The sequence below is a fragment of the Phocoena sinus genome, chromosome 12, assembly GCF_008692025.1.
Source record: "Phocoena sinus isolate mPhoSin1 chromosome 12, mPhoSin1.pri, whole genome shotgun sequence".
NCBI lineage: Eukaryota > Metazoa > Chordata > Mammalia > Artiodactyla > Phocoenidae > Phocoena > Phocoena sinus.
The window spans coordinates 19,397,556-19,420,863 of record NC_045774.1 but is presented as its reverse complement, the minus strand read 5'-3'; the positions used below and the strand labels follow the sequence as shown (position 1 = coordinate 19,420,863).

At 38.9% G+C, this 23,308-nt stretch overlaps 1 protein-coding gene across 4 annotated transcripts in view; it reads right to left on the bottom strand.

The window, feature by feature from the left end:
• The window catches only part of EPM2A (EPM2A glucan phosphatase, laforin), a 157,103-nt gene that overhangs the window by 97,206 nt on the left and 36,589 nt on the right, over positions 1–23,308 (bottom strand). Inside the window, exon 2 of one of the 4 annotated variants that reach the window (XM_032650945.1) lies at positions 4,830–4,984. In XM_032650945.1, coding sequence (XP_032506836.1) covers positions 4,830–4,920 — 91 coding nt within the window. In that variant the 5' untranslated portion in view covers positions 4,921–4,984. Of the gene's footprint in view, positions 1–4,170; positions 4,297–4,378; positions 4,680–4,829; positions 5,148–23,308 lie in introns of those variants that run through there. The other 3 variants (XM_032650946.1, XM_032650943.1, XM_032650947.1) reach the window with 3 other exon arrangements.

Below are 23,308 nucleotides of genomic sequence, written 5' to 3'. Positions count from 1 at the left end.
CAGCCACTATGGAGAACAGTATGGGGGTTCCTTAAAAAACTAAAACTAGAATTACCATATGATCCAGCAATCCCACTACTGGGCATATACCCAGAGAAAACCATAATTCAAAAAGACACATGCACGCCAATGTTCACTGCAGCACTATTTACAATAGCCAGGTCATGGAAGCAACCTAAATGCCCATTGGCAGACGAATGAACAAGTTGCTGTACATACATACAATGGAATATTACTCAGCCATAAAAAGGAATGAAATTGAGTCATTTGTTGAGACGTGGATGGATCTAGAGACTGTCATACAGAGTGAAGTAAGTCAGAAAGAGAAAAACAAATATCATACATTAACGCATGTATGTGGAACCTAGAACAATGGTACAGATGAACTGGTTTGCAGGGCAGAAGTTGAGACACAGATATAGAGAACAAACATATGGACACCAAGGGGGGAAAACCGCGGTGGGGTGGGGATGGTGGTGTGCTGAATTGGGCGATTGGGATTGACATGTATACACTGATGTGTATAAAATTGATGACTAATAAGAACCTGCAGTATAAAAAAACAAACAAACAAAAACAACTAATACTAAATTTTCTTTGGGTTATTTGTATGGAAATATGTTAATATAAATGTTTCAGACATTACATGAAATTTCTAAAAATCTTATATGTTCTGGTATAATGTTATATCATTATTCTAGTTATTATTTTAAAATATGTATCTCAGAAATAACTAAATTTCCTTGTCAATTGCATTATTATGAACTTTCATCAAATCTTTAACCACAGTCATTTTGAAGTCTTTTGTCATTTGCAGACAGTTCTGGGTGTACTCTGATGCTTTTGCAAATATATTCCTATAAAAGGGTTTCATCTTCAAGGAATTCATGGAAAAGACTCTGACAAGTACAGGTTTCTGGTAACTGACTATACTGCTGAACTGAATGAATAAGGATTTTCAGAACTCTAATGGAAAACTGATGAATTTATAAAAGTGCTAACAAAAGATCAAGATGAAATAAAAATTAATTACATGGGACTGAGTGAACTGATGAGGATGATTATAATTTTTGTGACTTTCTGCTTGAATAAAAAAAAAATCCCACAAAGACTCAGAGGCAAAAAATATACAAATCAATTTTCACTGCAAAGTAAAGGAGCTGTTACAGTGGAGGATTCCTGGACTGAATGTCAATATTATGACATAGTGTGAGTGTGTTTCGTGTTTGGTAATTGCAATCATTGTTGCTTCTGTTGTGGGCATCCATTTACAATGCTTGATGTCAGTTTATTTATCGCTTGTAAAAATAAAATACAGGGTGTGTATGTGAAAAATAAAAGTATAAAAAAAAATTATTTGAGGATACAATCCAATGAAATGATTAAGACATTCAAGAAAGTGGAAGATTTGGAATCCTTAACAATGCAACACACATCAGAGTTCAATTAAAAACAACAAAAATAAAAGTCTCAGATAGCTGTGCTCAGAAAGCTATATATTAGTGAAAATTGGAACAAAAATCCTAATTCTTCAAGGAAAAGGATGTTTTCAAAAAGTGGGGAATTTGCATTCATCCAATACTGCATTTAAGCTAGGAAATTTTGACGATCAACATGCTGTTTCTGTTTTTAAAAAGTAACTAGAAAGTTTGAAACAAGGTGTAGAGCATGGCCACCCAAATATAAAGTAAAATGAACTCTGGTATCACTTTAAATAAAAATCTGAGCATGATTTACAGTGTGAGAGAAGAGAGCTTTTCCTCCTGGTACACAGGTTTCATGTCACAGAATTATATTTCCAAACTTTTAATGAGTGCAACTGAACTACTTAGTTCCACACTAATTATTTCCTAATCATAATAGTAACAATAACAAACACTTATTTAACACTTAATATATGTCTTATTCTAAGCTCTTTAGATTTATTAGCCAGTTTAGTCCTTTCAACAACAGCCCAGTAAAGTGACTTGCCCAAGGTCACACACTGGTTGGTGAAGCCATTCTGGCTCTAGAATCCTTGCTCTTAAAAATAGGCTATGCGGGCTTCCCTGGCGCAGTGGTTGAGAGTCCGCCTGCCGATGCAGGGGACGCGGGTTCGTGCCCCGGTCCAGGAAGATCCCACATGCCGCGGAGCGGCTGGGCCCGTGAGCCATGGCCACTGAGCCTGCGTGTCCGGAGCCTGTGCTCCGCAACTGGAGAGGCCGCAGCAGTGAGAGGCCCGCGTACCGCAAAAAAACAAACAAACAAACAAAATAGGCTATGCTGCGCCTCGTGATGCTCTTTGTTAACTTACAGTTCTTAGAATCAACCTATCCACCTAAAACAAGAAGGCACAGCAACAATTATAAAACAGAATACAAATCATATATTAATAGAACTTAATGTAGAAATGATGATTAACCAAAGTAAGGAGAAGGGGAGGAATGTGTAGGTGAGTTATTTTTCTTATCCTTTTACATAGGAGTAACTTTCTATGTAACAGAAGCATAATACAGAAATTTCTATATAATAGAAAGTCAACAATAAACTACATATATGCAGTATAAAATAATAATATAAAAACCAGCAGGGAGGAGAGAGATAATGAACTTGAGCTAAATTCCTCATATTTCACAGCAAGTATGATGGTTAATTTAATGGGTATACAGCAGCTGTCAATAGATATTGTCTAATTTTAATTTAAATGTAATATATAACTTGTATGGTAACTCAGAAAATCTAAAAACAGAAAAATTCAAGTTGCTATATTAAGAAATAGCAATATAAGCAAATTATTCAGAACTTTGGGAGGAATAGCAGAAAAACTAAAAATAGAAAAGGAGACAGACTGGGGAAAGGGAAGAATCTTTCTTTTTTACCATCCTAATTTTTATTAAAATGATCAGATATTACTTTATTATGAAAAATAATTATATGATACTATTAATAATAGTAATATCCTGTAAAGAAGGGCACAATTGATGAGAGTACCTTTCAGTTCCGGCATCATAATACAAAAGGACAATAAATGTCACCAGACCATGAAACTCAGTGGGGTACAAAAAGAGGAACAAGGAAAATATATATATATATAAACATATTACAGAACACTCATGCTCTTTGCAGATTCTTTGATTCCACATCATTATGGGCTAAGTGGCCCATTTTTGTCATATAAACTTCCACAGAGACATTTCATCCACTTTAGACAACTACTGAGCCACACATACTCCAATCCCCAACTTTGCACATTTCATTTAAAGAAAGGACTGTCTAAATTCACACATCGCGGGCAGGATTCTACACTGGCATAAAGTTTTCAGGGAATAATTTGGTAGTCCTTACTGGAATGTAAAATATGGCCACGCTTTGACCTAACAGTTTCACTTCTCAGAATCTACCATACAGGAACATTCCCAAATGCTCAAAGATAACTTTATACACGGATTTCCAATTAAGCTATTACTGTTTATAACAGAGGAAGACAGAAAACAACCTAAATGCACATTGGTAGATGCAGAATATTTCGTTACCATTTAAAAAATGAAATATACATTTATACGACTGGCACTAAAAGGTATCCACAACCTTTACAGAGCAAGAAAAAGCAGGATAGAGAATAATATATTAACCAATTTATGTGTGAGATAGATACATGTCATATATTGGTCGGTGTGCAGTGGACTCAGGGTGTGTGGAGGACACAAGTTTTTACTTTGTACATTTTTTGCTTTTGTTTTTGATATTTTACAGCCAGCATGTATTGTTTTTATATTTTAAGAAATCAGAGCATATCTCAACTGTCATATATTCGGGACTTTAAAAAAAAATCAAAAAGAGAAACGCTCAATGTTTTTCCAGTAGTTCATTCTCAAATCGAAAAGAAGAAAAAAAAATACACTAGAGATAGTACGTTGCAATTTAGGATTAGCGAAAAGGGTAGCTTCACTGGTTGGGTCATTCTTTAGTGAATCGGGGCAAGAAAATGAGGGCACAAAAACCGTCAAGGCAGAGTTGAGGAGCGAACCCAGGAGCGGCGGGGGACCTGGCAGTCCGGGGACCCGCGCAGGGAGGACGCGGAGGGCGAGGGGGACCGAGGCCTGAACCGGGTCCTGTGTTTGTGGGAAAGAGGTCGGAGGAGCAAAGACCGAAGGGGCGGGAGGACAGAAACCCAGCCTCCATCTAGCGAACCTGTCGGGTGCGGGAGGCGCGGCTGGGGCGACAGCTGGGCGGACAGAGAAGGGTCAGCCCAGGGCGTCCGGGGAGTTCAGACAGCTTGTGAAGCCCGAGAGCCGGGCAAAGCGCCCGGGAAGTCGCGGCGGGGACTGTGGGGCCCGCCCCAGGCCGAGGCCGAGGCCGAGGCCGAGGCCGGGATGCAGGCCGGCGCAGCTCCCAGTACCTTCCCAGGAGAGCTCTCCTCCCGGCTCGCGCTTCAGGAACTTGTACCAGAACGTATCCACGCGGCCCGGCTCCGCCCCGTCCTGCGCCGCCTCCTCGGCCGCCAGCTCCACCTCCCCGAGCCACAGGCCCGGTTCCTGCAGCGCCAGCGTCCCAGCGCCCGCTGCCGTGCCCGCCGGCTTCAGCCGCACCGCCCCGCGCGGCTCCCAGCGCCCCAGCTCAGGCCGAGACCCCACGACCAGCAGCTCCGGCCCGGCTCCGGCCACCGCGGGCGGCACCACCACCCCGAAGCGGAACCGCATGGCGGCGGGCGTCGCGGCTCCCGGCCTCCAGTCTCCCTGCGACCGGCGGACGCGACCCGAGCGCCAGGCGGCAGCGGCGATTGGGCGGCGGCGCGCGAGGCCTGGACGCGCGAGGCGCGGACGCTGGCAGGGACACGTGCGATGCTGTACCTTTTTTGGGCTGCATCACGGGGCCCAGGAGCCCGAGGATGATCCAGGCCTGGGCCTTTGGCCGCGGGAAGTGGTCAGCTGGGGCCACCATCCGTGTCTCCCGGAAAAGAAGCCTGGCTCTTGCCCGCTGCCTCTTCCAGTGGCTCCGCGGACGGCTGGGGACGCATAGGAATCAAGGAAAAGGGGTTAGGAAAGGAATAAAACATCTCATAAGCCCCGAGATTTTCCAGTAATCTTTCCAAAAACCTCGAAATTATTTTTGTGAGGGTCGTAGGAAGAAGAGAATGGCATATAGAAAGCAGCCTCCACAATAGTGAAGTTGGGGAAAGATCCTGCAGCGCTGTCTGGAGAGCTCCGGACCTTCAACAGGTCACTTACACTCTCTGAGCCTTTAAACTGAGGGTATAAAATAATGATCTTTAAAGACCCTGCCGGCTCTAAAGTTTTTCTGATTAGTGGAAGAGGTGCCATTCAGAGCCCAGAGCTCAGTGCAAAAACACTGAATACTTTTCCCTTGCCTAGACCAATTTGATGCCTGAAATGACACATGATCACTTTCTTTTTTTGAAAGAGTGTTATAATACTTTAGTACGTATAAAAATGGGTTTAAAGTAAATATTTTCAAGCCTTTCCAAGGTAAAACAAAACCCCAAAACGGTAATTCTATGACTGTAAATATATGGCTGACAATTTTTAAATGGCATAAAATAAAGCTTTTTGCTTTGAATTTGCTTTCAGTAAAAGTCAGTAATATTTTTTCAACTTAAAACATCATTCTGTGTCCAGAAACACAGGCTTATAGTTATTTGATCAAAAGAAAACTGTTAGGGGTAGGGCGTGGAGGAGGGAGGCTTTAATTTTGGTCACTACCTTAAGAAAACCACCTGTCCTGTTTACATAATCTGTTACTTTTTGATTCTTTATTAAAATTGTTCTTGTGGTCTTAACATTTCTATATTCATCAGCACTTAACATAGCAATCTTACGTGAACTAAAGACACACAAAGACACGTCTTTACCAGTATTTGAAAGCTTGTGAATAGTGGGGGGAAGTCAAAAAATTTCAGACATTCAGAATATCGTAAGTAGAACAGAAAGAAATACAAAAATGTAAACCATACAAACTCAGTCTCTCTGTGGAACAATTAGTAAACTATTAATACATTTCACTTTTAAATATCGATATTCCACTCAGTGTTCGGTTAGTTGCTAAGCTTAGGGATAAACACAAAGAAAAATGTGAAGACAGCAGGGCTGGCCAAATACAGCTGATTCAGTAGCAAAGCAGACATTAAATCACAGTGACGAGTGAGTCCGTTTATTCAAATTGCTGCTACAAAATATTCTTAGAGTAATTTTAGGAAAATAAGAGTCATTTGGCCATGCAAGGACCCTGGAAGTTGACAGTTCAGAACTTTCTTGTGTTCTGCCATGCTGCTGTGTTGTTTACTTTCCAAATGGCATTATTCCCATCAGCTCTTCCAAAGGGAATACTGCCCATTCTGTAGATGAAACAATGACAAAAAAGACAATATATTTTTTCAATAGACATTATTTCCTTTTCTCCTCTCTCCTCGTAAAGAAGTTGCATAATTTTAACAGTTGGAAGCACCCTTTTAAGCCCGTAAATAAAATTTATAACAGCTTATTTTATGGCATGCATGGATTTAAATATAGTACGAATGTGACGGCTACATTGCGCCCCAAGTAAAATGCAATTGGAAAGAGAGAAATACCAAAATATAAAAATACATATTTTAAAGTCTCAATCATACTTTGACTGTCAATCATTTTAATTTATTAACTATGATAGTTATGGAGCCCTTTTTATGTGCCAGATACATGGTTTTCATATTCATATTATCTCATTTAATTCTCTCACCAATCCTATGAGATAACTGCAATTGTTATCTATTTTTATATGCGAGAAAACAAGCAAGGAAGGTCCAGTAAACAGCCCACAGCAAGGAAGGGGCAGAGCCAGATGCTAAAAGACACCCATTCATCTTATAGTTAAAGATAAGATAATATAACATAATATTTGATTTCTGATAAGTAAATCATTTACAGAATGCATTTAAATCCCAGCATATTTAAATAAGTTATTCTCCATTAATTCTTAATAAAGAAATTAACTTTCTGTAAATATTTCCTGTGACCAAATTCATGCTTAGGAATGATGGAATAGAAGAATCGTAAGTGGCAGTCTAAACTGATCAACGAGATCTGTAAAGACATAAATATCTTGGTATCTAAAGTGGATTTGACCTCAGGTTCTAGAAAATGGTCATTTTTATGCCTTAATATGCCTATCTTGTTGGCAGTAGTAACACAGATTTAAGAAGGCAAGGTGAAAAAATTCACCAATTATTAAGCTGTGTTATTCCCAACTCATTTTCCTTGTTGAGTTCTCTATGTAAGATTTCTTTTACATTTCAATGACTCGGGATATTTATTAAAAGAGATTAGTTATGAAATCCATTTGGGGTCAGATTCTTGATGCTATAATGACAAGCTGAATTTAGAACAAGAATTAGCCCAGCAGAGTAACATAATTCTGATAATAATTTTTAAAAGACCAAACTAATTTGTTGTCATTGAATTTCATTTCTATAGTGCTATCTTGTATATAACTACAATGTATCTTAAAGAATGGGTGATAAGTTCAAATTTAGAGTTTCAGGATCCAATTCAAATGCAAATTCTTTCAAAGCCCCCCCAGGGAAAGCTCTTACTTGGATCTCTGGTAATTTATGTTTTCTGAAGCAATCTTTCACTAGTCAGTGAGTTATCATAAGTCTTTCCTTATAATATTGTGTATGTATCCACACACTCACTGATGTAAAACATATTTCAACCAAGTAGTTTAGGGACCATTATAAGTATTAGTTTATTACTTGTCAGAACATACTGAGTTAAATGTGTCACATATACTATTTCCATTTTCATAGCTTAAAAAAAAATAATAAAAGCAAAACCAGACAAAACATTCCAGGGAGAATTTGAATACAGCTTAGAGATGTTTGCATATTGCAACTGACTTTTCTGGCTTGGAAAATTGTAGGTTAGGCTACTTGAAATCTCTTTGAGGATCTGGAGCAATAGGATTTGAGCTATACCAGGCTTTGTTCAAAAATCCCACAACATTTCTCAACTATTTAAAAAATCCATGTCCCTTTTTGGTATATATAAAAATCTTCTTGGGGCTTCCCTGGTGGCGCAGTGGTTGAGAGTCCACCTGCCGATGCAGGGCACACGGGTTCGTGCCCCGGTCCGGGAAGATCCCACATGCCGCGGAGCGGCTGGGCCCGTGGGCCATGGCCGCTGAGCCTGCGCGTCCGGAGCCTGTGCTCCGCAACGGGAGAGGCCACAACACTGAGAGGCCCGCGTACCACAAAAAAAAAAAAAAAAAAAAAATCTTCTATCTCCAGGAGATTCCAATAATTCGACTTCCCACCCCACACAGTCATAGGGAAGTACTGCATTTTCAGTGCATCAGCAACAGCCAGTTTTGTCATGCATATTTCTCTGTAATTTATATGATCAAAAATGTTGTTAGAAATGCTCCAAGTATAAAATTACAATGAAATGTATGCCTTTTCCAAAGACATTGACTCTGCCCCTCCCCTCAAACATCCCTCCTTCACACATCCCTTCCCACTATCCGCATTGTAAAACCCACCTCCCTACACTTCTCAGTTGGAAACCTCTACGCAACAGGTCAGTCGAGCCTGGGTTCTGTTAGGCAATGACCTCAGCTGACTTTTCCTAGGGAAAGTAGTGGGCCAAGCCAGGTGCCCAGACCTTGAGGTTAGAGACACCAGCTTAGAGCGTCCTTCAGTGGTAAAAAGATCCTTCTAGGTCTGGGGTAACTTGAATGGCAGGCTCATTAACACCTTTCTCAAGGAGGGTAGAGGGCCTGATAACTCAACCCTTGGGAATAAAAGAGTCATGGCTGGAAGGGAAGATCTGAAACTCCCAAGGGAACTTTCAAAGAGTTTGAGAAAAAGGAAGGAGGTTAGCTGGAAGCAGAGCTGACTCATTTATCCTTAAATGGAGAATGGAGACTAAAGTGGAGGAGGTGGGCAATTGTTAGTGGGGAGGCAGGCCAGGAGGCAAACCTGAAAGTACTTTTTAAGAATTTGCGCACACTGTAATTGACCCTTTGCTTATTTTTCCTCACCATTGTATGTGTTTGCATTAAGAATAAAAGTACTTTAAACATGAAACCATTTAGGGTGCCTATTTCTAAGATTGGGAGAGGAAGGAAGGCAGAAAGTTGTTTAGAAGACATTCCTTTACTACATCATCAGCTGGACAAAGACCAGGATCCTGGAGAGGAAAGTAAGCATTGGTGGGAGCTATAAAGGAGAAGCCTGAGGTGAAACCCCATCGGCCTTCAAGAGGAAAGAAAGGATAAAGCAGGATCTGAGTAAATGCTCTGGGCCTTCCCCAAATCTCTAGTTCTTACTAAGACCTCAGGAGCTCCCTGGAAATGCAGAAATAAGTTAGAAGGAGGGGGTGTCCTCGTATTTTAATCAATGGAACAAGCCACTTTTTAAAAGACATATACTTGTCCAAGCATGCATTATGGACATTGTCCAAGTATAATTTTCCAGAATGAATCTCTTGCAAATTAAGGAGGGAACCAGCAGGATGGTAAAGACGGTTCAAAAAGAATTCAAGATGCAATGTATATAGACACTGAAAGACTGCTAGAAGTTTACTAGGTTAAACACAAAATTGATTGATTTCCCACGAGGCAATAAAAATGTGACCTTTGGGTTTATCTATTCTACCACAAAGAAATCACTTACGTCTTTCACAGATAAACATTTAGAAAATTTAATATATAACTTTGGGAGTAGGGCCCTAATCAATGGTAAACAGTAACATAAATCAAGACATGAAGAATCTCATAAAAAGCTGAATAATTCTTGAATGCATCTGGTGGACACTGCTCCAGACTGCCCAACATGTAGTCAATCTTGCATCTTACCTCTAAGTTTTGAATACTTTTTATTAGCAATATATAATAATAATAATAACTTCTCATTTATTGAGTGCCTATCTACCATGAGGTAGGCACTGCGCTGGGTGTCTAACATACCTTATTTAAGCCTCTCCACATTTCCATGACATAGTTATGATCTCCATTTGACAGAAGAAGGATGAAAGTTTCTGAAACATTAACGGATTTGCCTCAGGCCATACAGCTAATAAATGACAGAGCCAGGAACTCTACCCAAGAATGTCTCTCTAGCCAGGGACTCAGCATATGGTTGTGCAGTTAAGATACTGCACGGAAGCACTGGGCTGGAGGGATCAGTGGGGGCTGAAACATAGCAGATGCTCGGCTTGCAAAGCCTTTTCCTCTGGGTGCTTTTTCCTTCCCATAAAATACCTGCTCCTTGGTAATCCTAGTGCCACAGGGTAAATCTGTAGAAAGCCATGGGGGCTGAGAGTGCCCAGGAGTGACATATGTCACTACTTCCTTCTCCCAGAGGGAAATACTCCCAGTTCCCACAAAGGTATGTACAAGCTAAAGCCCTGATTCCAAAAGTATAAAAAAACAAACAACCCAATTAAAAAATGGGCAGAAGAACTGAACAGTCATTTTTCTAAAGAGGAAATGCAGATGGCCAACAGACACATGAAAAGATGCTCAACATTGCTGATCATCAGGGAAATGCAAATTGAAACCACAATGAGATATTACCCCACACCTGTCAGAATGGCTCTCATCAAAAAGAACACAAGTATCTTGTATTGGCGAGGGTATGGAGAAAAGGGAACTCTCGTACACTGTTGGTGAGAATGTAAGTTGGAAAACAGTATGGTGGTTTCTCAAAAACCTAAAAATAGAGCTACCATATGATCCAGCAATTCCACTCCTGAATATATATCCGAAAAAAAAAAAAAACATTAATTCAAAAAGATACATGCACTCCAATGTTCATAATGGCATTATTTATAATTGCCAAGATATAGAGGCAACCTAAGTGTCCATTGACAGATGAATGGATAAAGAAGATGTTTATACACACACACACACACACACACACACACACACACACAATGGAATACTATTCAGCCATAGAAAAGAATGAGATTTTTGCCATTTGTAGCAACATGGATGGACTTCGAGGGCTTTGTGCTAAATGAAATAAGTCAGAGAAATACAAATAACATATGATATCACATATATGTGGAATCTAAAAAATACAACAAACTAGTGAATATAACAAAAAAGAAGCAGACTCACAGATATAGAGAGGAAACTAGTGGTTACCAATGGAGAAAGGAAAGTGGGGGACAATATAGGGGTAGGGGTTTAAGAGGTACAAACTATTAGGTATAAAGCAAGCTACAAGGATATATTGTACACATGGGAAATATAGCCATATTTTCTAATAACTATAAATTCAGTATAACCTTTAAAAATTGTGAATCACTATATCGTACACCTGTAACTTATATAATATGTATATCAACTATAACTTTACTTCAATTTTAAAAAGTAGCCAAAAAAACAAGAACAAAAATAAAGGCAGACCAGACAGTCTGCCACATAATATTGTCATAGACACAGTACCACAGTGCAAAGTTTGTGTAAGAAGGAGGGAGGGGAAGGGGACAAGAAAAAAAACTCTTTAAAAAAATGTAAAAAAAAATTAATGACAAGAAAAGGGAACCCTAATACACTGTTGGTGGCAATGTAAATTGATACAGCCACTATGGAAAACAGTATGGAGACTCCTTAAAAAACTAAAAATAGAACTACCATATGACCCAGCAATCCCACTACTGGGCATATACCCAGAGAAAACCATAATTCATAAAAACACATGCACCTCAATATTCATAGCAGCACTATTTACAATAGCTGGGTCATGGAAGCAACCTAAATGTCCATTGACAGTGGAATGGATAAAGTAGATGTGGTACATATATACAATGGAATATTACTCAGCCATAAAGAGGAATGAAATTGTGTCATTTGTAGAGACGTGGAAGGACCTAGAGAGTGTCATACAGAGTGATGTAAGTCAGAAACAGAAAAGCAAATATTGTATACTATAACACATATACGTGGAATCTAGAAAAATGGTTTAGATGATCTTAGTTGCAAAGAAGAAATAGAGACACAGACCTAGAGAACAAATGTATGGACACCAAGGGGAAAAGGGGTGGGGTGGGAAGAATTGGGAGACTGGGACTGACACATATACATTATTGACACTATGTATAAAATGGACAACTGATGGGAACATGCTGTGTAGCACAGGGGACTCACCTAATGCACTGTGGTAACCTAAATGAGGGAAGTCCAAAAGGGAGGGGGTATCTGTATGTGTATGGAGGTTTCACTTTTTTGTGCAGTGGAGGCTAACACAACCTTGTAAAGCAACCATACCCCAATAAGAATTAATTAGAAAAAATTAATGACAACTGTATAGACACAGTTTAGTAAATCTCAGTATTTTTACTCATTAACACAGATCCTTAGCAAAATTACAGCTATAAGCAGATTATATATAACAGCCTGGACAAATACAGATGTATCTAACTAAATGTAGAACAGTAGCCTAGACTTTATACACATGCGCTGTGACGAGATTGCCTGGCTGTAGGGGTCTGCCATGCAGCGGCTTCCACTCCCTCTGCTAAGACCTAGTTCTGCAAGAACTTCACAGGAAACTTCACAGCCGTTCTGTAGCTCTGGGAACTCTGAGAGATGAGTGAAACAGGAAACAAAAATTCTACTGCTTCCTTCCTTAAAAGGAGGCCAGAGAAGGCTATGATGAGGGAAACAGTTTACTGAACCCGACTGAGCACATTTCACTTCAATTTATAAATATTACCAGATGGAGGGAGGCTCTAGTCTCTAGGCCACCGCACAAAAAAGAACTTGCAGAATGTACCAAAAAAAAAGCAAGTAAACTATTAGACCAGCTTATATTGCACATTTAAGTCATCTGAGTTTTGAACCCCTGCTTTTCAAAGGAAAACACATAAACCTGGTTCCTAAAAATCTAGAAGAGAAGAATTTTTTCCCTTCAGCATACACAGAGGTACTGATTTGCACTTTGCAGTGGTGGATAGGAAAAAAGACCTTTTCAGGTTTTTTCAAATCCTTCCAAAAGAGGCAACTAATTCACATCAGACAATCAATATACAAATAACGTCGAAGTAGACAGCATTGGATTAGGTGACTTGGACCTCACAAATATAAGATGTGATCCTTGCCCTCAAGGAGTTTCTGGTGCAGTTGTTAGAGATAAATACACATGAAAAGTTGAGTTACATCACAGATATTCATTTTTTTCAATATAAAGATACTAAATTACTTGTCACAGAGCAATGACTGACAACTAGAAACGGGAATCATAAAGGTCAGAACAGGATTGAAGCACCAAGGACCTGGATGGTTTGGTCCTTGGAAGCATAAAGGTCGTAAAGGACCCTGGAAGCAGAATGTGGGAGAGACAATAAACAAGAGATGAACGTGAGGGGACACGGATATCCCAAGTCAGAGAAATGCATCCACAAAAGCAGAGGCAGAAAACCTCAAAACATGTTTAAGGTAAAGTCATTTTAGAGGAGCAAAGGATAAGGATTCCAAAAATCATTTTTCTCAGATAATTATATAACAAACATGTATTTTGCCTTGGTTACATTTTAGAGAAATCATGCGCTTTAACTCATATGTTCCACATTTTACAATTTGTAATAAAAAATAATGGATAAAGAGACAAGCATGTTATAGTAGTTCTATAAGGAAGAAAGGGAAAATAAAAGAGAAAAGAAAATATTTTGGGTGTTTCATGTCCATAGAGAGAATATCAAACTTATTAAAATCAAGAGGTGAGGCATTTCATGTACCTTAGTTCAATATGAAGATGAGTTCATTTATGCTATTTCATAACAGCAAAAATGAGTAAATTGCAAACTTATAATTTGCTCATTGCCTCCTTCAGTGAGTATTAATCATGGCAAGGCTAAGATACATTTAATCATCTCATTTAGTTATCAAACTTTTTGAAGTATTAGGTTAGGTACACAAGATTGCTTTTTTAAGTAAATATCTTTGGGATGCAGTAACATTCTTTTTAGAAAGTGTGATTTATTATCACTTTGAGGGAAGGGTCAATTTTCCAGTCTTTAATTTTCAATAAATGTCCAGCTCTGACATAGTCACTGCCCCGCCACTAAATTCATCAGAAAAAAAAATTCTGTGGTTTAATTAAGTTTGTATGTCCCAGGTGGAGTAGCAATTGATTCTATAATTCAATTTAGAAATTCCTCCATAGAATAAATGAAAACATAATTTGTTTCACCAGATTAATGGCTTTAATATTCAGTCAGTTTAATATAGTTAGTTTACCACATTGCCCCTAGTTAGAAAATTCAAAGGACTGTTATATTTGGAACTGCAGATTTTTAAGAGCCGTCTGGACCTCCATGTTCCAGACTCTTTGTTTCATATACGAGCAAACTGTAGCTCTTATAAAACCAATTTTTAAAGTTTCTGTTTATTTGTTTTCACCTATAGATCTAGATTCCTAAAACATGAAGGATTATCTGAGAGACACACTTCCTCTTATTTCCATGCTTTTCATTCTCATTCCCTTTCCTGAAGGACTAACTGTGTGGTAACCTCATGTCAATGATACATCCACCGGAACATACTCAATCCATGATTGATAATAATGTATTCATTATGTTGTGCGAGCATCACCAAAATCTTAAGTCCAGAACTTTTCATCAATCCAAAAAGAAACCCCATACGTATTCATAATCAATTTCCCTCTTCCTCCATCTTCTGGCAATCCCTATTCAACTTCTGTCTCTATGGATTTGCCTGTTCTGGAAACTTCATACAATTGGAATCATCTTAAGGGTTCCACTGTTGTCTCTGAGATGTCTTTACAAGCCACTGATATCCAGCCTACAAACTTTGATGCTGGTACTTTCTTTTTTCACTGAACTTATAGTTGCATTGTTTTCTCTCACCCGAATCACATGCCCACCTTTTGTTTAAAGCAGTAGGTAGTTTTTGAAATTTGAAGTTTGATACCTTAGTGATAGTTGTTCACATCAGCCTGTACCTGTTTTAAATACTGTATAATTATTTGAAGGGGTATGGCATCTCTCTCGCCTTTAGTTGCATCACCTGGCATGTGATAAACAAGCCTTTTGCATGTATCTTGGTAACAAAACAACTCTGCTTCACCTACTTGTGGCAGTCTTCATCAGGTTCCATAAAGCACTTGGATATTGCTTTGCATGAAAATAGGGAATTGTGATCTTTCCACTAATGATAAATACTTGTTTCAATAGTACAAAATTTACATTTTGCTGATTCCTTGCCTTTTTTGTACACAAGAAGTTTTCAGATTCTAGTCTGGATCATGCTGTAATCTTTTTGAAGATATTTTGAAGGGCAAACTCAAACATGTGTAGTAACAACCAAGCACACAGTTCAAATGAAGTGGCAACAATATGAAGGGCTATGATTAATTCTCCACAGTGATTGCCCCAAGGCAATCTTGCCCCAAGGCCCTTTTTCTGTAAAGGGCCAGATAGTAAATATTTTAGGCTTCATGGGCTATATGGTTTCTGTTGCAGATATTCAACTTGTAGCACAAACACAGCCATGGTCAATATGTAGAGATAATGAGCATGGCTGTGCTCCAATAAAGCTTTATTACAAAAACAGGTGCAGGGTATTGATTGAAGGAATGGGCACATGATCTAAGCTGGTCCAATAAGATTTCTTCCCCAAGTGGAAAAGGAAAGTTCTTTAAATATCAGACTTTAAGACTAAAACTGAGAGCTACTTGTATCAAAGTTTCTAGCCTCATAAGGACAATTAGTCTGAGAGAATGGAGCTAACAAAGACAAGAGACAGAATCATCTCAGTATTCAAGGCTGTAAATCCAACTTTTTCCTGAGGTCAACACTTCCCCTGCCTTCTGTGCTTTGGTTATATGTACCTACCTAGTCACTTTTTTTTTTTTTCGGTACGCGGGCCTCTCACTGCTGTGGCCTCTCCTGTTGCGGAGCACAGACTCCGGACGCACAGGCTCAGCGGCCATGGCTCACGGGCCCAGCCGCTCCGCGGCACGTGGGATCTTCCCGGACCGGGGCACGAACCCGTGTCCCCTGCATCGGCAGGCGGACTCTCAACCACTGCGCCACCAGGGAAGCCCTCACTTTTTAGGCATAAGCTGATTCAACTTGTTCTCTTATGCTTATGATCCCTGGCTATGCAATCTTATTTAAGTTCCCAAACTCTGTCTCACTTTCTTCACTAATAAAATGGGAACAAAAATGAACCTGCTTCACTGGGTTGATGAGGAAATCAAATGAGATATCATATACAGGAAAGGGCTTAGAACAATGCTTGGCAGATAATAAACCCTATGCAAATATTATCATCATTATCGTCATTACCATTGTTAAGAATTTGGTTGCTTGCAAAAATATAACATAAATCTAGAATGTTACATTTTCATTAAAATACAGAACAATTAGTTCACACAGGCAAAACTCCTTGGCAAATCTAGCTTATTAATTTTCCCTTCGTAATAAGGGTTGTGATGGCAGAGGAAGGAAAGAACTGTCAATAATATGGATTTTAAGGCTGATATTTTCAGAATTCAGGAATACATGGGCCATAAGAATAGGAAAGTGAAGTCTATGTTTAAAATGCAAGGGCTTAAAAGTCAGATTGCTTTATTTCTTAGCTAAGTTACACAGATCACCTAGCTGGCATATGTTCACTAGTAAATTGGATATCCAATAATATGTCCCCATTAACCTTTTTTTTTAACATCTTTATTGGAGTATAATTGCTTTACAATGGTGTGTTAGTTTCTGCTTTATAACAAAGTAAATCAGCTATACATATACATATATCCCCATATCTCCTCCCTCTTATGTCTCCCTCCCACCCTCCCTATCCCAGCCCTCTAGGTGGTCACAAAGCACTGAGCTGATGTCCCTGTGCTATGTGGCTGCTTCCCACTAGCTATCTATTTCACATTTGGTAGTGTATATATGTCCATGCCACTCTCACTTCGTCCCAGCTTACCCTTCCCCCTCCCCGTGTCCTCAAGTCCACTCTCTACGTCTGCGTCTTTATTCCTGTCCTGCCCTTAGGTTCTTCCCATTAATCTTTAAAACATATTAATGTTTCAGCAGTTTGAGATGCCAAGGAGAAAACTACCTGTGCAAATCCAGACTAGTCTTAGAACTAGTTAAATAATTCCTGTCTATTAAAGAACATTGAAACTTTCATTTGGTGATAATCATTTCCTTATTTCTCTTTATAGTTTTATTTCCTACATACACAACCATAATATAGTGTAGCAGAGGTTACTAGTATCCCACTCATATCCCCTAGCAATTACTAGGGTTAAGTCTCAAGCCCTATCATTTCACGATAGGAAATGAACTATTCTTCTATGAGAGGAAACAATTTATCAGATGTGCTACATGGCCTAATACATACAGGAAGAAATTGAGAGGATATGCCTGAAAATGAGGGGGTGGAATATAAGCTGGATATAGTATTGGCTTATTAATTTGAAGGCCCTCTCCTGTGATTCAGGATGTACCATCTTTAGCAAGGTCTCGAGAGGTCAGTCCCAATACATTGTTGGAATGGCTCCTTCAAATTTGGGGAAAAAGATGGTACATAGTGAATGATGTGAATCTCAAAACTGCTTTGGCAGAGAGAGTATTGAGGAAGGGATCAGAGAACTTAACGGGGTGAGCAGGCTAGACTAAATATTTAGAATATAGGGTAAGAGAAGCCACCAGCTGGCCATGCTCCTTGGGGGTGCCCAGAGGATATCCTTTTACTAAAGCAATAAGGAATGCAGTACTAAGGGAAGCATCAGTATTTGAGAATTTCTGTGGCAGCTCTTCTTTGAAGCCAGGGCTAATGGTGGAAGACACTGCTTTGGGACTGAGCTTTTCATTGTCAGTGAGAAAAATAAGAATCTGGAAGAGAAAATGGCAGGTGGCAGGCAGCCCATTGACATCAGAAGGGAAGTGGATATATCATCAGTTGAAGGGGAGACATGTCCCCTCAAGGAAGGACTTTTCAGTGCCTCAGCAAGTACTTACATAGTGATTTCCAAATCCTTCCACCAAAGGGCCATACACAAGTACACTGCAGAAAAGAAAATACCTATATCTTTTAAGAGCTCTTAGCTATTGGATCTGACTTGAAACTGTCAGGAAGTCAAAATATCATGGATATTCAATCAGAAAGGAGGCATTCAGAGATCTGTTGACAATTGGAGTCCTGGTCCATGTCCATTTCACAATGAGTCCAATGGGTCCATGAAATCATCCATGGTCATTTCCCCAGTCCTTGAGTGTATAATTGGAAGGGATGTACTTAGTAACTGGTAGAACTGGTTAAACTTAAATTGGCTCCGTAATTGTGGAACGCCATAGTTAATTTTATGTGTCAACTTGACTAACCATGGGGTGCCCAGATTAAACATTATTTCTGGGTGTGTCTGTGATGGTGTTTCCAGATGAGATTAGCATTTGAATTAGTGGAATCAGTAAAGTAGATTGCCCTCCCCAGTATGCGCGGTGTCATCCCGCAGAGGGAGGGCCTGAACAGAACAAAAGTGGAGGAAGGAGGAATTCTCTCCTTCCTGCCTGGATGCTTGAGCTGAGACATAAACCTCCTGCCCTCGTGGTCCTTGTTCTCAGGTCTTCAAACTCAGGCTAAATCACACCACTGTCATTCCTATGTCTCCAGCTTGCAGACGGTAGATTGGAGGACTTCTCAACCTCCATAATTATGTGAGCCAATTCCTTATAATAAATCTCTCTATATATATCCTATTGCTTCTGTTTCTCTGGAGAAACTTAACTAATAAGTGGAGTAAAATCATAATTGTATAAAAGTTCGTAGAAAATTATGTATGTCCTTGAATACCTTCACTTCAGGCAAGACAGACTCTTCTATTTTTCTTTTTCTTTTTCTTTTTTTTTTTTGCTGTACGCGGGCCTCTCACTGCTGTGGCCTCTCCTGCTGCGGAGCACAGGCTCCGGACGCGCAGGCTCAGCGGCCATGGCTCACGGGCCCAGCCGCTCCGCGGCATGTAGGATCTTCCCGGACCGGGGCACGAACCCGTGTCCCCTGCATCGGCAGGCGGACTCTCAACCACTGTGCCACCAGGGAAGCCCAAGCCAGACTCTTATCCTGGATGAATGGGAGAGATTAGTGTCTCCCTCAAAAATGTAAAAGATGCAGGGACACGACTCCATCACATCTCCATTTAATTCACTAATCTGGCCTTTGAAAAAATCATATGGATCATGATGGATGATGGCAGAATACATCACAGCCTTTCCGGAACTATGATAACTCTCCTGATCTCGAGCACAACATAGTTCAAGGGTACCTCAGTCATCTGGACTTTTCTCAGAACTCCACTGTATCCGATAGTAAAATAATTGGAACTGAGGATCAAGAAGTTGTAATACTCTGGATGCCTTTGCAAGGCAAAATGCACACCAGAGGGTTGGAAATAATTCTTTCAAAGATTCAGAGGTCTGCAATGCCAAAAGAGTGTTTTCAGATTCAGTAGTCTGAGATATGCCAGCATATCCCCTTGGAAGTAAAGAATTGCACCTTGCAACTCCTACAACTAAGAAGGCGGCACTTTCGTAAGCCTTTTTGAATTTTGGAGAATACATACCACATGAGAATGTTGCCTCAACCCATTCACTGGGTAACTTGGAAGATCACCAGTTGCAGTTGAGCCAGAACAAAAAAGGTCTCTGCAGCAGTTCCAGTATATGGTACAAGTGACAATGCCTTTTGTAACGTAGGTCCCATCTGATCCCATCAAACTAGAGATGTCCGAGGTAGACAGCAATGCTGTGTGGCATCTCGGCAAACCCTAGAGCAGCTCTCCAACAAAAATTAACAGGAAAAGGTGCATAAATATCTTAGCTTTGCCCCTAAAATAAGTTAATTCTGGTGCTTTTTCACTGGCTCCCTTGAGTTCCCTAATGGGACTACACTCTAGTCATCCATAGTGGTAGCTGGCTTGAAAAACACCATATATTCTCTGCTTCCACTTCTTGTCTATTTATTTCTCCACTTCTACTGCTATTTTTCTTTCCTTCCCAAATAAACTATTGGATTGACCCATAGTTGCCATTTTTGCAGGTCAAAAAATGAATATCACTAGTTTCATACATTTCAACCTAATATTTGAGCTTGAATCCTTGATTTAGGATCTGCTTTTGGGGACACTCATACTAAAAAATTGTTTCACTATTTTTTGAATTTTGTATAAATGCAACCATACTGTATACACTCTTCTGTAACTTAAGTCTTTTACTCAACATTATGTTTTTGAAATACATTCATATTGGGGCATGGAAGTTCAATTAATTTTGTTTATGTACAGTATATTTCATTGTTTGAATATCTCACATTTTATACATTTTGTTGTTAATGGAGAGAATCATTATTCTCAGTGTGGTCCAATTATAGACAGTGGAGCTACTAAGAGCCTGGTATATACATCCTGATGTACATGCACAAGTTTCTCTGGGGTATATAACTAGAAGCAGAATTGCTAAACCACAGCATATGTTTGTATTCTACTTGTTCTTTAAAGAATACTCAAAATAAGAAAAAATAACCTTTACTAGGGTACAATCCAGTGCGTACAGTATCTTCCTAACCCCTGCTTTCTACACAGCATATCTCCGAGTTGAGAATTTTAATTCTATGCAGCCCTGGGTGGGAAAGAAAACAGGGGCTTTTGTTTCCTCTTAGAGTTATCGCCTTCTATATTTTCTCCTCGAAGAGGGTAATCTCCGTAAGTTTTCTCTTTTCTTACAAATAAATAAACCCAATTCCTTTAGTTATTTCTTCATAGAGACTATGCCTCTAATTATTTCCATTAATCTCTTCTGGACTGCCCTCAAATTTTTCAAATCTAGGGTAACTGTGAAATGTATTGTCCAAAGCAGGTCAATTTTGAGAATGGAAAGAGGTGTTAAAATAATTAACAGTGCTAACAACAGTGTAAACAAGATCCATCTTAGGCAAACCAGAACGTACTTTATTCATATCACACTTTATGTGTGTGTTCTCGAACCAAATAAGGAATGCTTCTGGAGGACTGGCTCATATTAAGTATTAAAGAGAAGGGGTTGGCTACATGACACATTCCCATTTACAATCTCAGTCTCAGAGACATTACTGTGAATTTATTATGCCTAAGTAACGGCACATAATGGTATTCCTAAACAGCACGGACAAAACATTGGTCTCTTAGCAGCAACGAAAAAATACTAACTAGGTTTCAACTGTGCCCTTTAGGGAAATTGTGACTGCATATTTGATCTTCCATTTAGTAATAGACACAAATCTCATGGTAATTTAGTATTCAAAGGAGATTTTTCAAAAGTATTAGCTGGTTGCTAAGTAACGGTAAGAAAGAAGGTAAAATGGGGGAAATTTTGCTAACTACCCTTGTATTCACTGGCTTCAGAAAACAGTTCTCTTATAGATAGGACCCGTTTGACAATTTGTACCTGGGAAATTGAAAGTGTGACACTTTTCTGCAAGAAGAAATGTGCAAAACAAAACTATTTTAGGCAAAAAGAAATTTCACAGTGTTAGTATTTGTTTATATGGAACAGCCTACAATGCATCTCACTGCTTAGATAAGTGAAATATCTGAATAAAAAAGTAAAATATTTGGGGAAAAGTCTAATTGCCTCAGAAATACTTGGATTTTCTCAAATAATTTGGTAATAATAATAGAATTGGCCGTTTAATAGGAGCTGCCTTGTGGTGGTCACTAAGCTTCAAACTTCAGTTACATCACCTAATAAAATCTCCTTAATTTTCTTAACTAGAAATTATGATCACATTTGCTGTTTAAGATACTGAAGCTCAAGTGGTTAAGTAAATTCTAAGTGGCTGAGCCAATATTTGAACCCAAAGCTTTTTGACTCCAAAGGCCTTATGTCTTTTATAAGATATTTGCAAGGCTTTGGTTTTATTTGCTACCACATAAAAGATGCTACAGTTCAGGTGACATTAAGTTAATAGAGACAGAAAACATATTACTGAGACTTGAGGATGTTAGTTTACCAAAACAATTCAAAATAATTTAAGCAGAGATTTAGGGGCCCACTTTAAAAACCAATCTACACTTTCCTTGAAAGTATATTTCTAAGCTTAAAAAAATTAATACTTAAACATTAAAGAGGTTGATGTAATCTAGGAAATAGAAAAAATTCTATTTTAAAATAAATATTGAATTTCATATTCTTCAGAAGTCAATTTAAACAATGTCAATTTAGAAAAAAATATGTATTAATTAGTAGAATAATGTAGATAATCAAGTAGGAGGAATTTAACGTCCAAATTTACAGAGGTAAGACATGTTTTTTGGTTGCCTCTCAAGTCTATCCAATTTTTGTTATGACAAAATTTCACTTTGGTGGATAAACTTTTAGTTCATCTTGTACTTTTGTATTTTAGTTTAGTTTAAAACTAAGATAAATAAAAGAAGGTAGGCCAGAGGATAAGAAGATTAGAGAAAAATGGTGATTAATTTATGGAAATTAGATGGAAAGGATAAAATGAAAGAGAAAAACTTTATTATGCATGATGGGCAATAACATCAAAGTCTCATATTATTCTGAAGCAGAAAACTTGAAATCATTGGAATAATGCCCCTGTATAAACTTTTTCAAGATGAATTGAAGCAGAAACTATTCTTTTTCATTGTTCTTCTGCTCATTGCCCATCATGCATAAGAATTTTTTTCTCTTCCATTTTATTATTTCCAGCTAATTTCCACCTAATTTCCATAAATTACTCACCATTTTTCTCTAGTCTTATTACCCTCTGGCTTACCTTTGTTTATTTTATTTATCTTACTTTGTAACTTCTAGAAAATTCTTTTGAAATGCCTGAACCACATTAGCTGTCTTTCTTCATAGTAAAGTGATCCATTATTAAAAACAAAGGTCATACTTTAAAGAACTATATTTATTTTGAACTTTGGCCTTACTGAGGATAAATACAAAATAAAGTATTATGGTTTAAGGAAAAAAGTTTTCAGTAGTAAAATTACATATAAGTTCCCAAATGTAATACATGCCACATCTTCAGTGGAAAAATATTAAAAATGTCAAGATAACTTTCTGCTCACTGATTCTTTTATTGCTATCTAAGCTAAAGATAACACATGAAGGAAACTCTGGACAATATTACTAACTTAGTGTCTCAAAATCAAGAATGAGGGCTTCCCTGGTGGCGCAGTGGTTGGGAATCTGCCTGCCAATGCAGGGGATGCGGGTTCGAGCCCTGGTCTGGGAAGATCCCACATGCCGCGGAGCAACTGGGCCCGTGAGCCACAATTACTGAGCCTGCGCGTCTGGAGCCTGTGCTCCGCAACAAG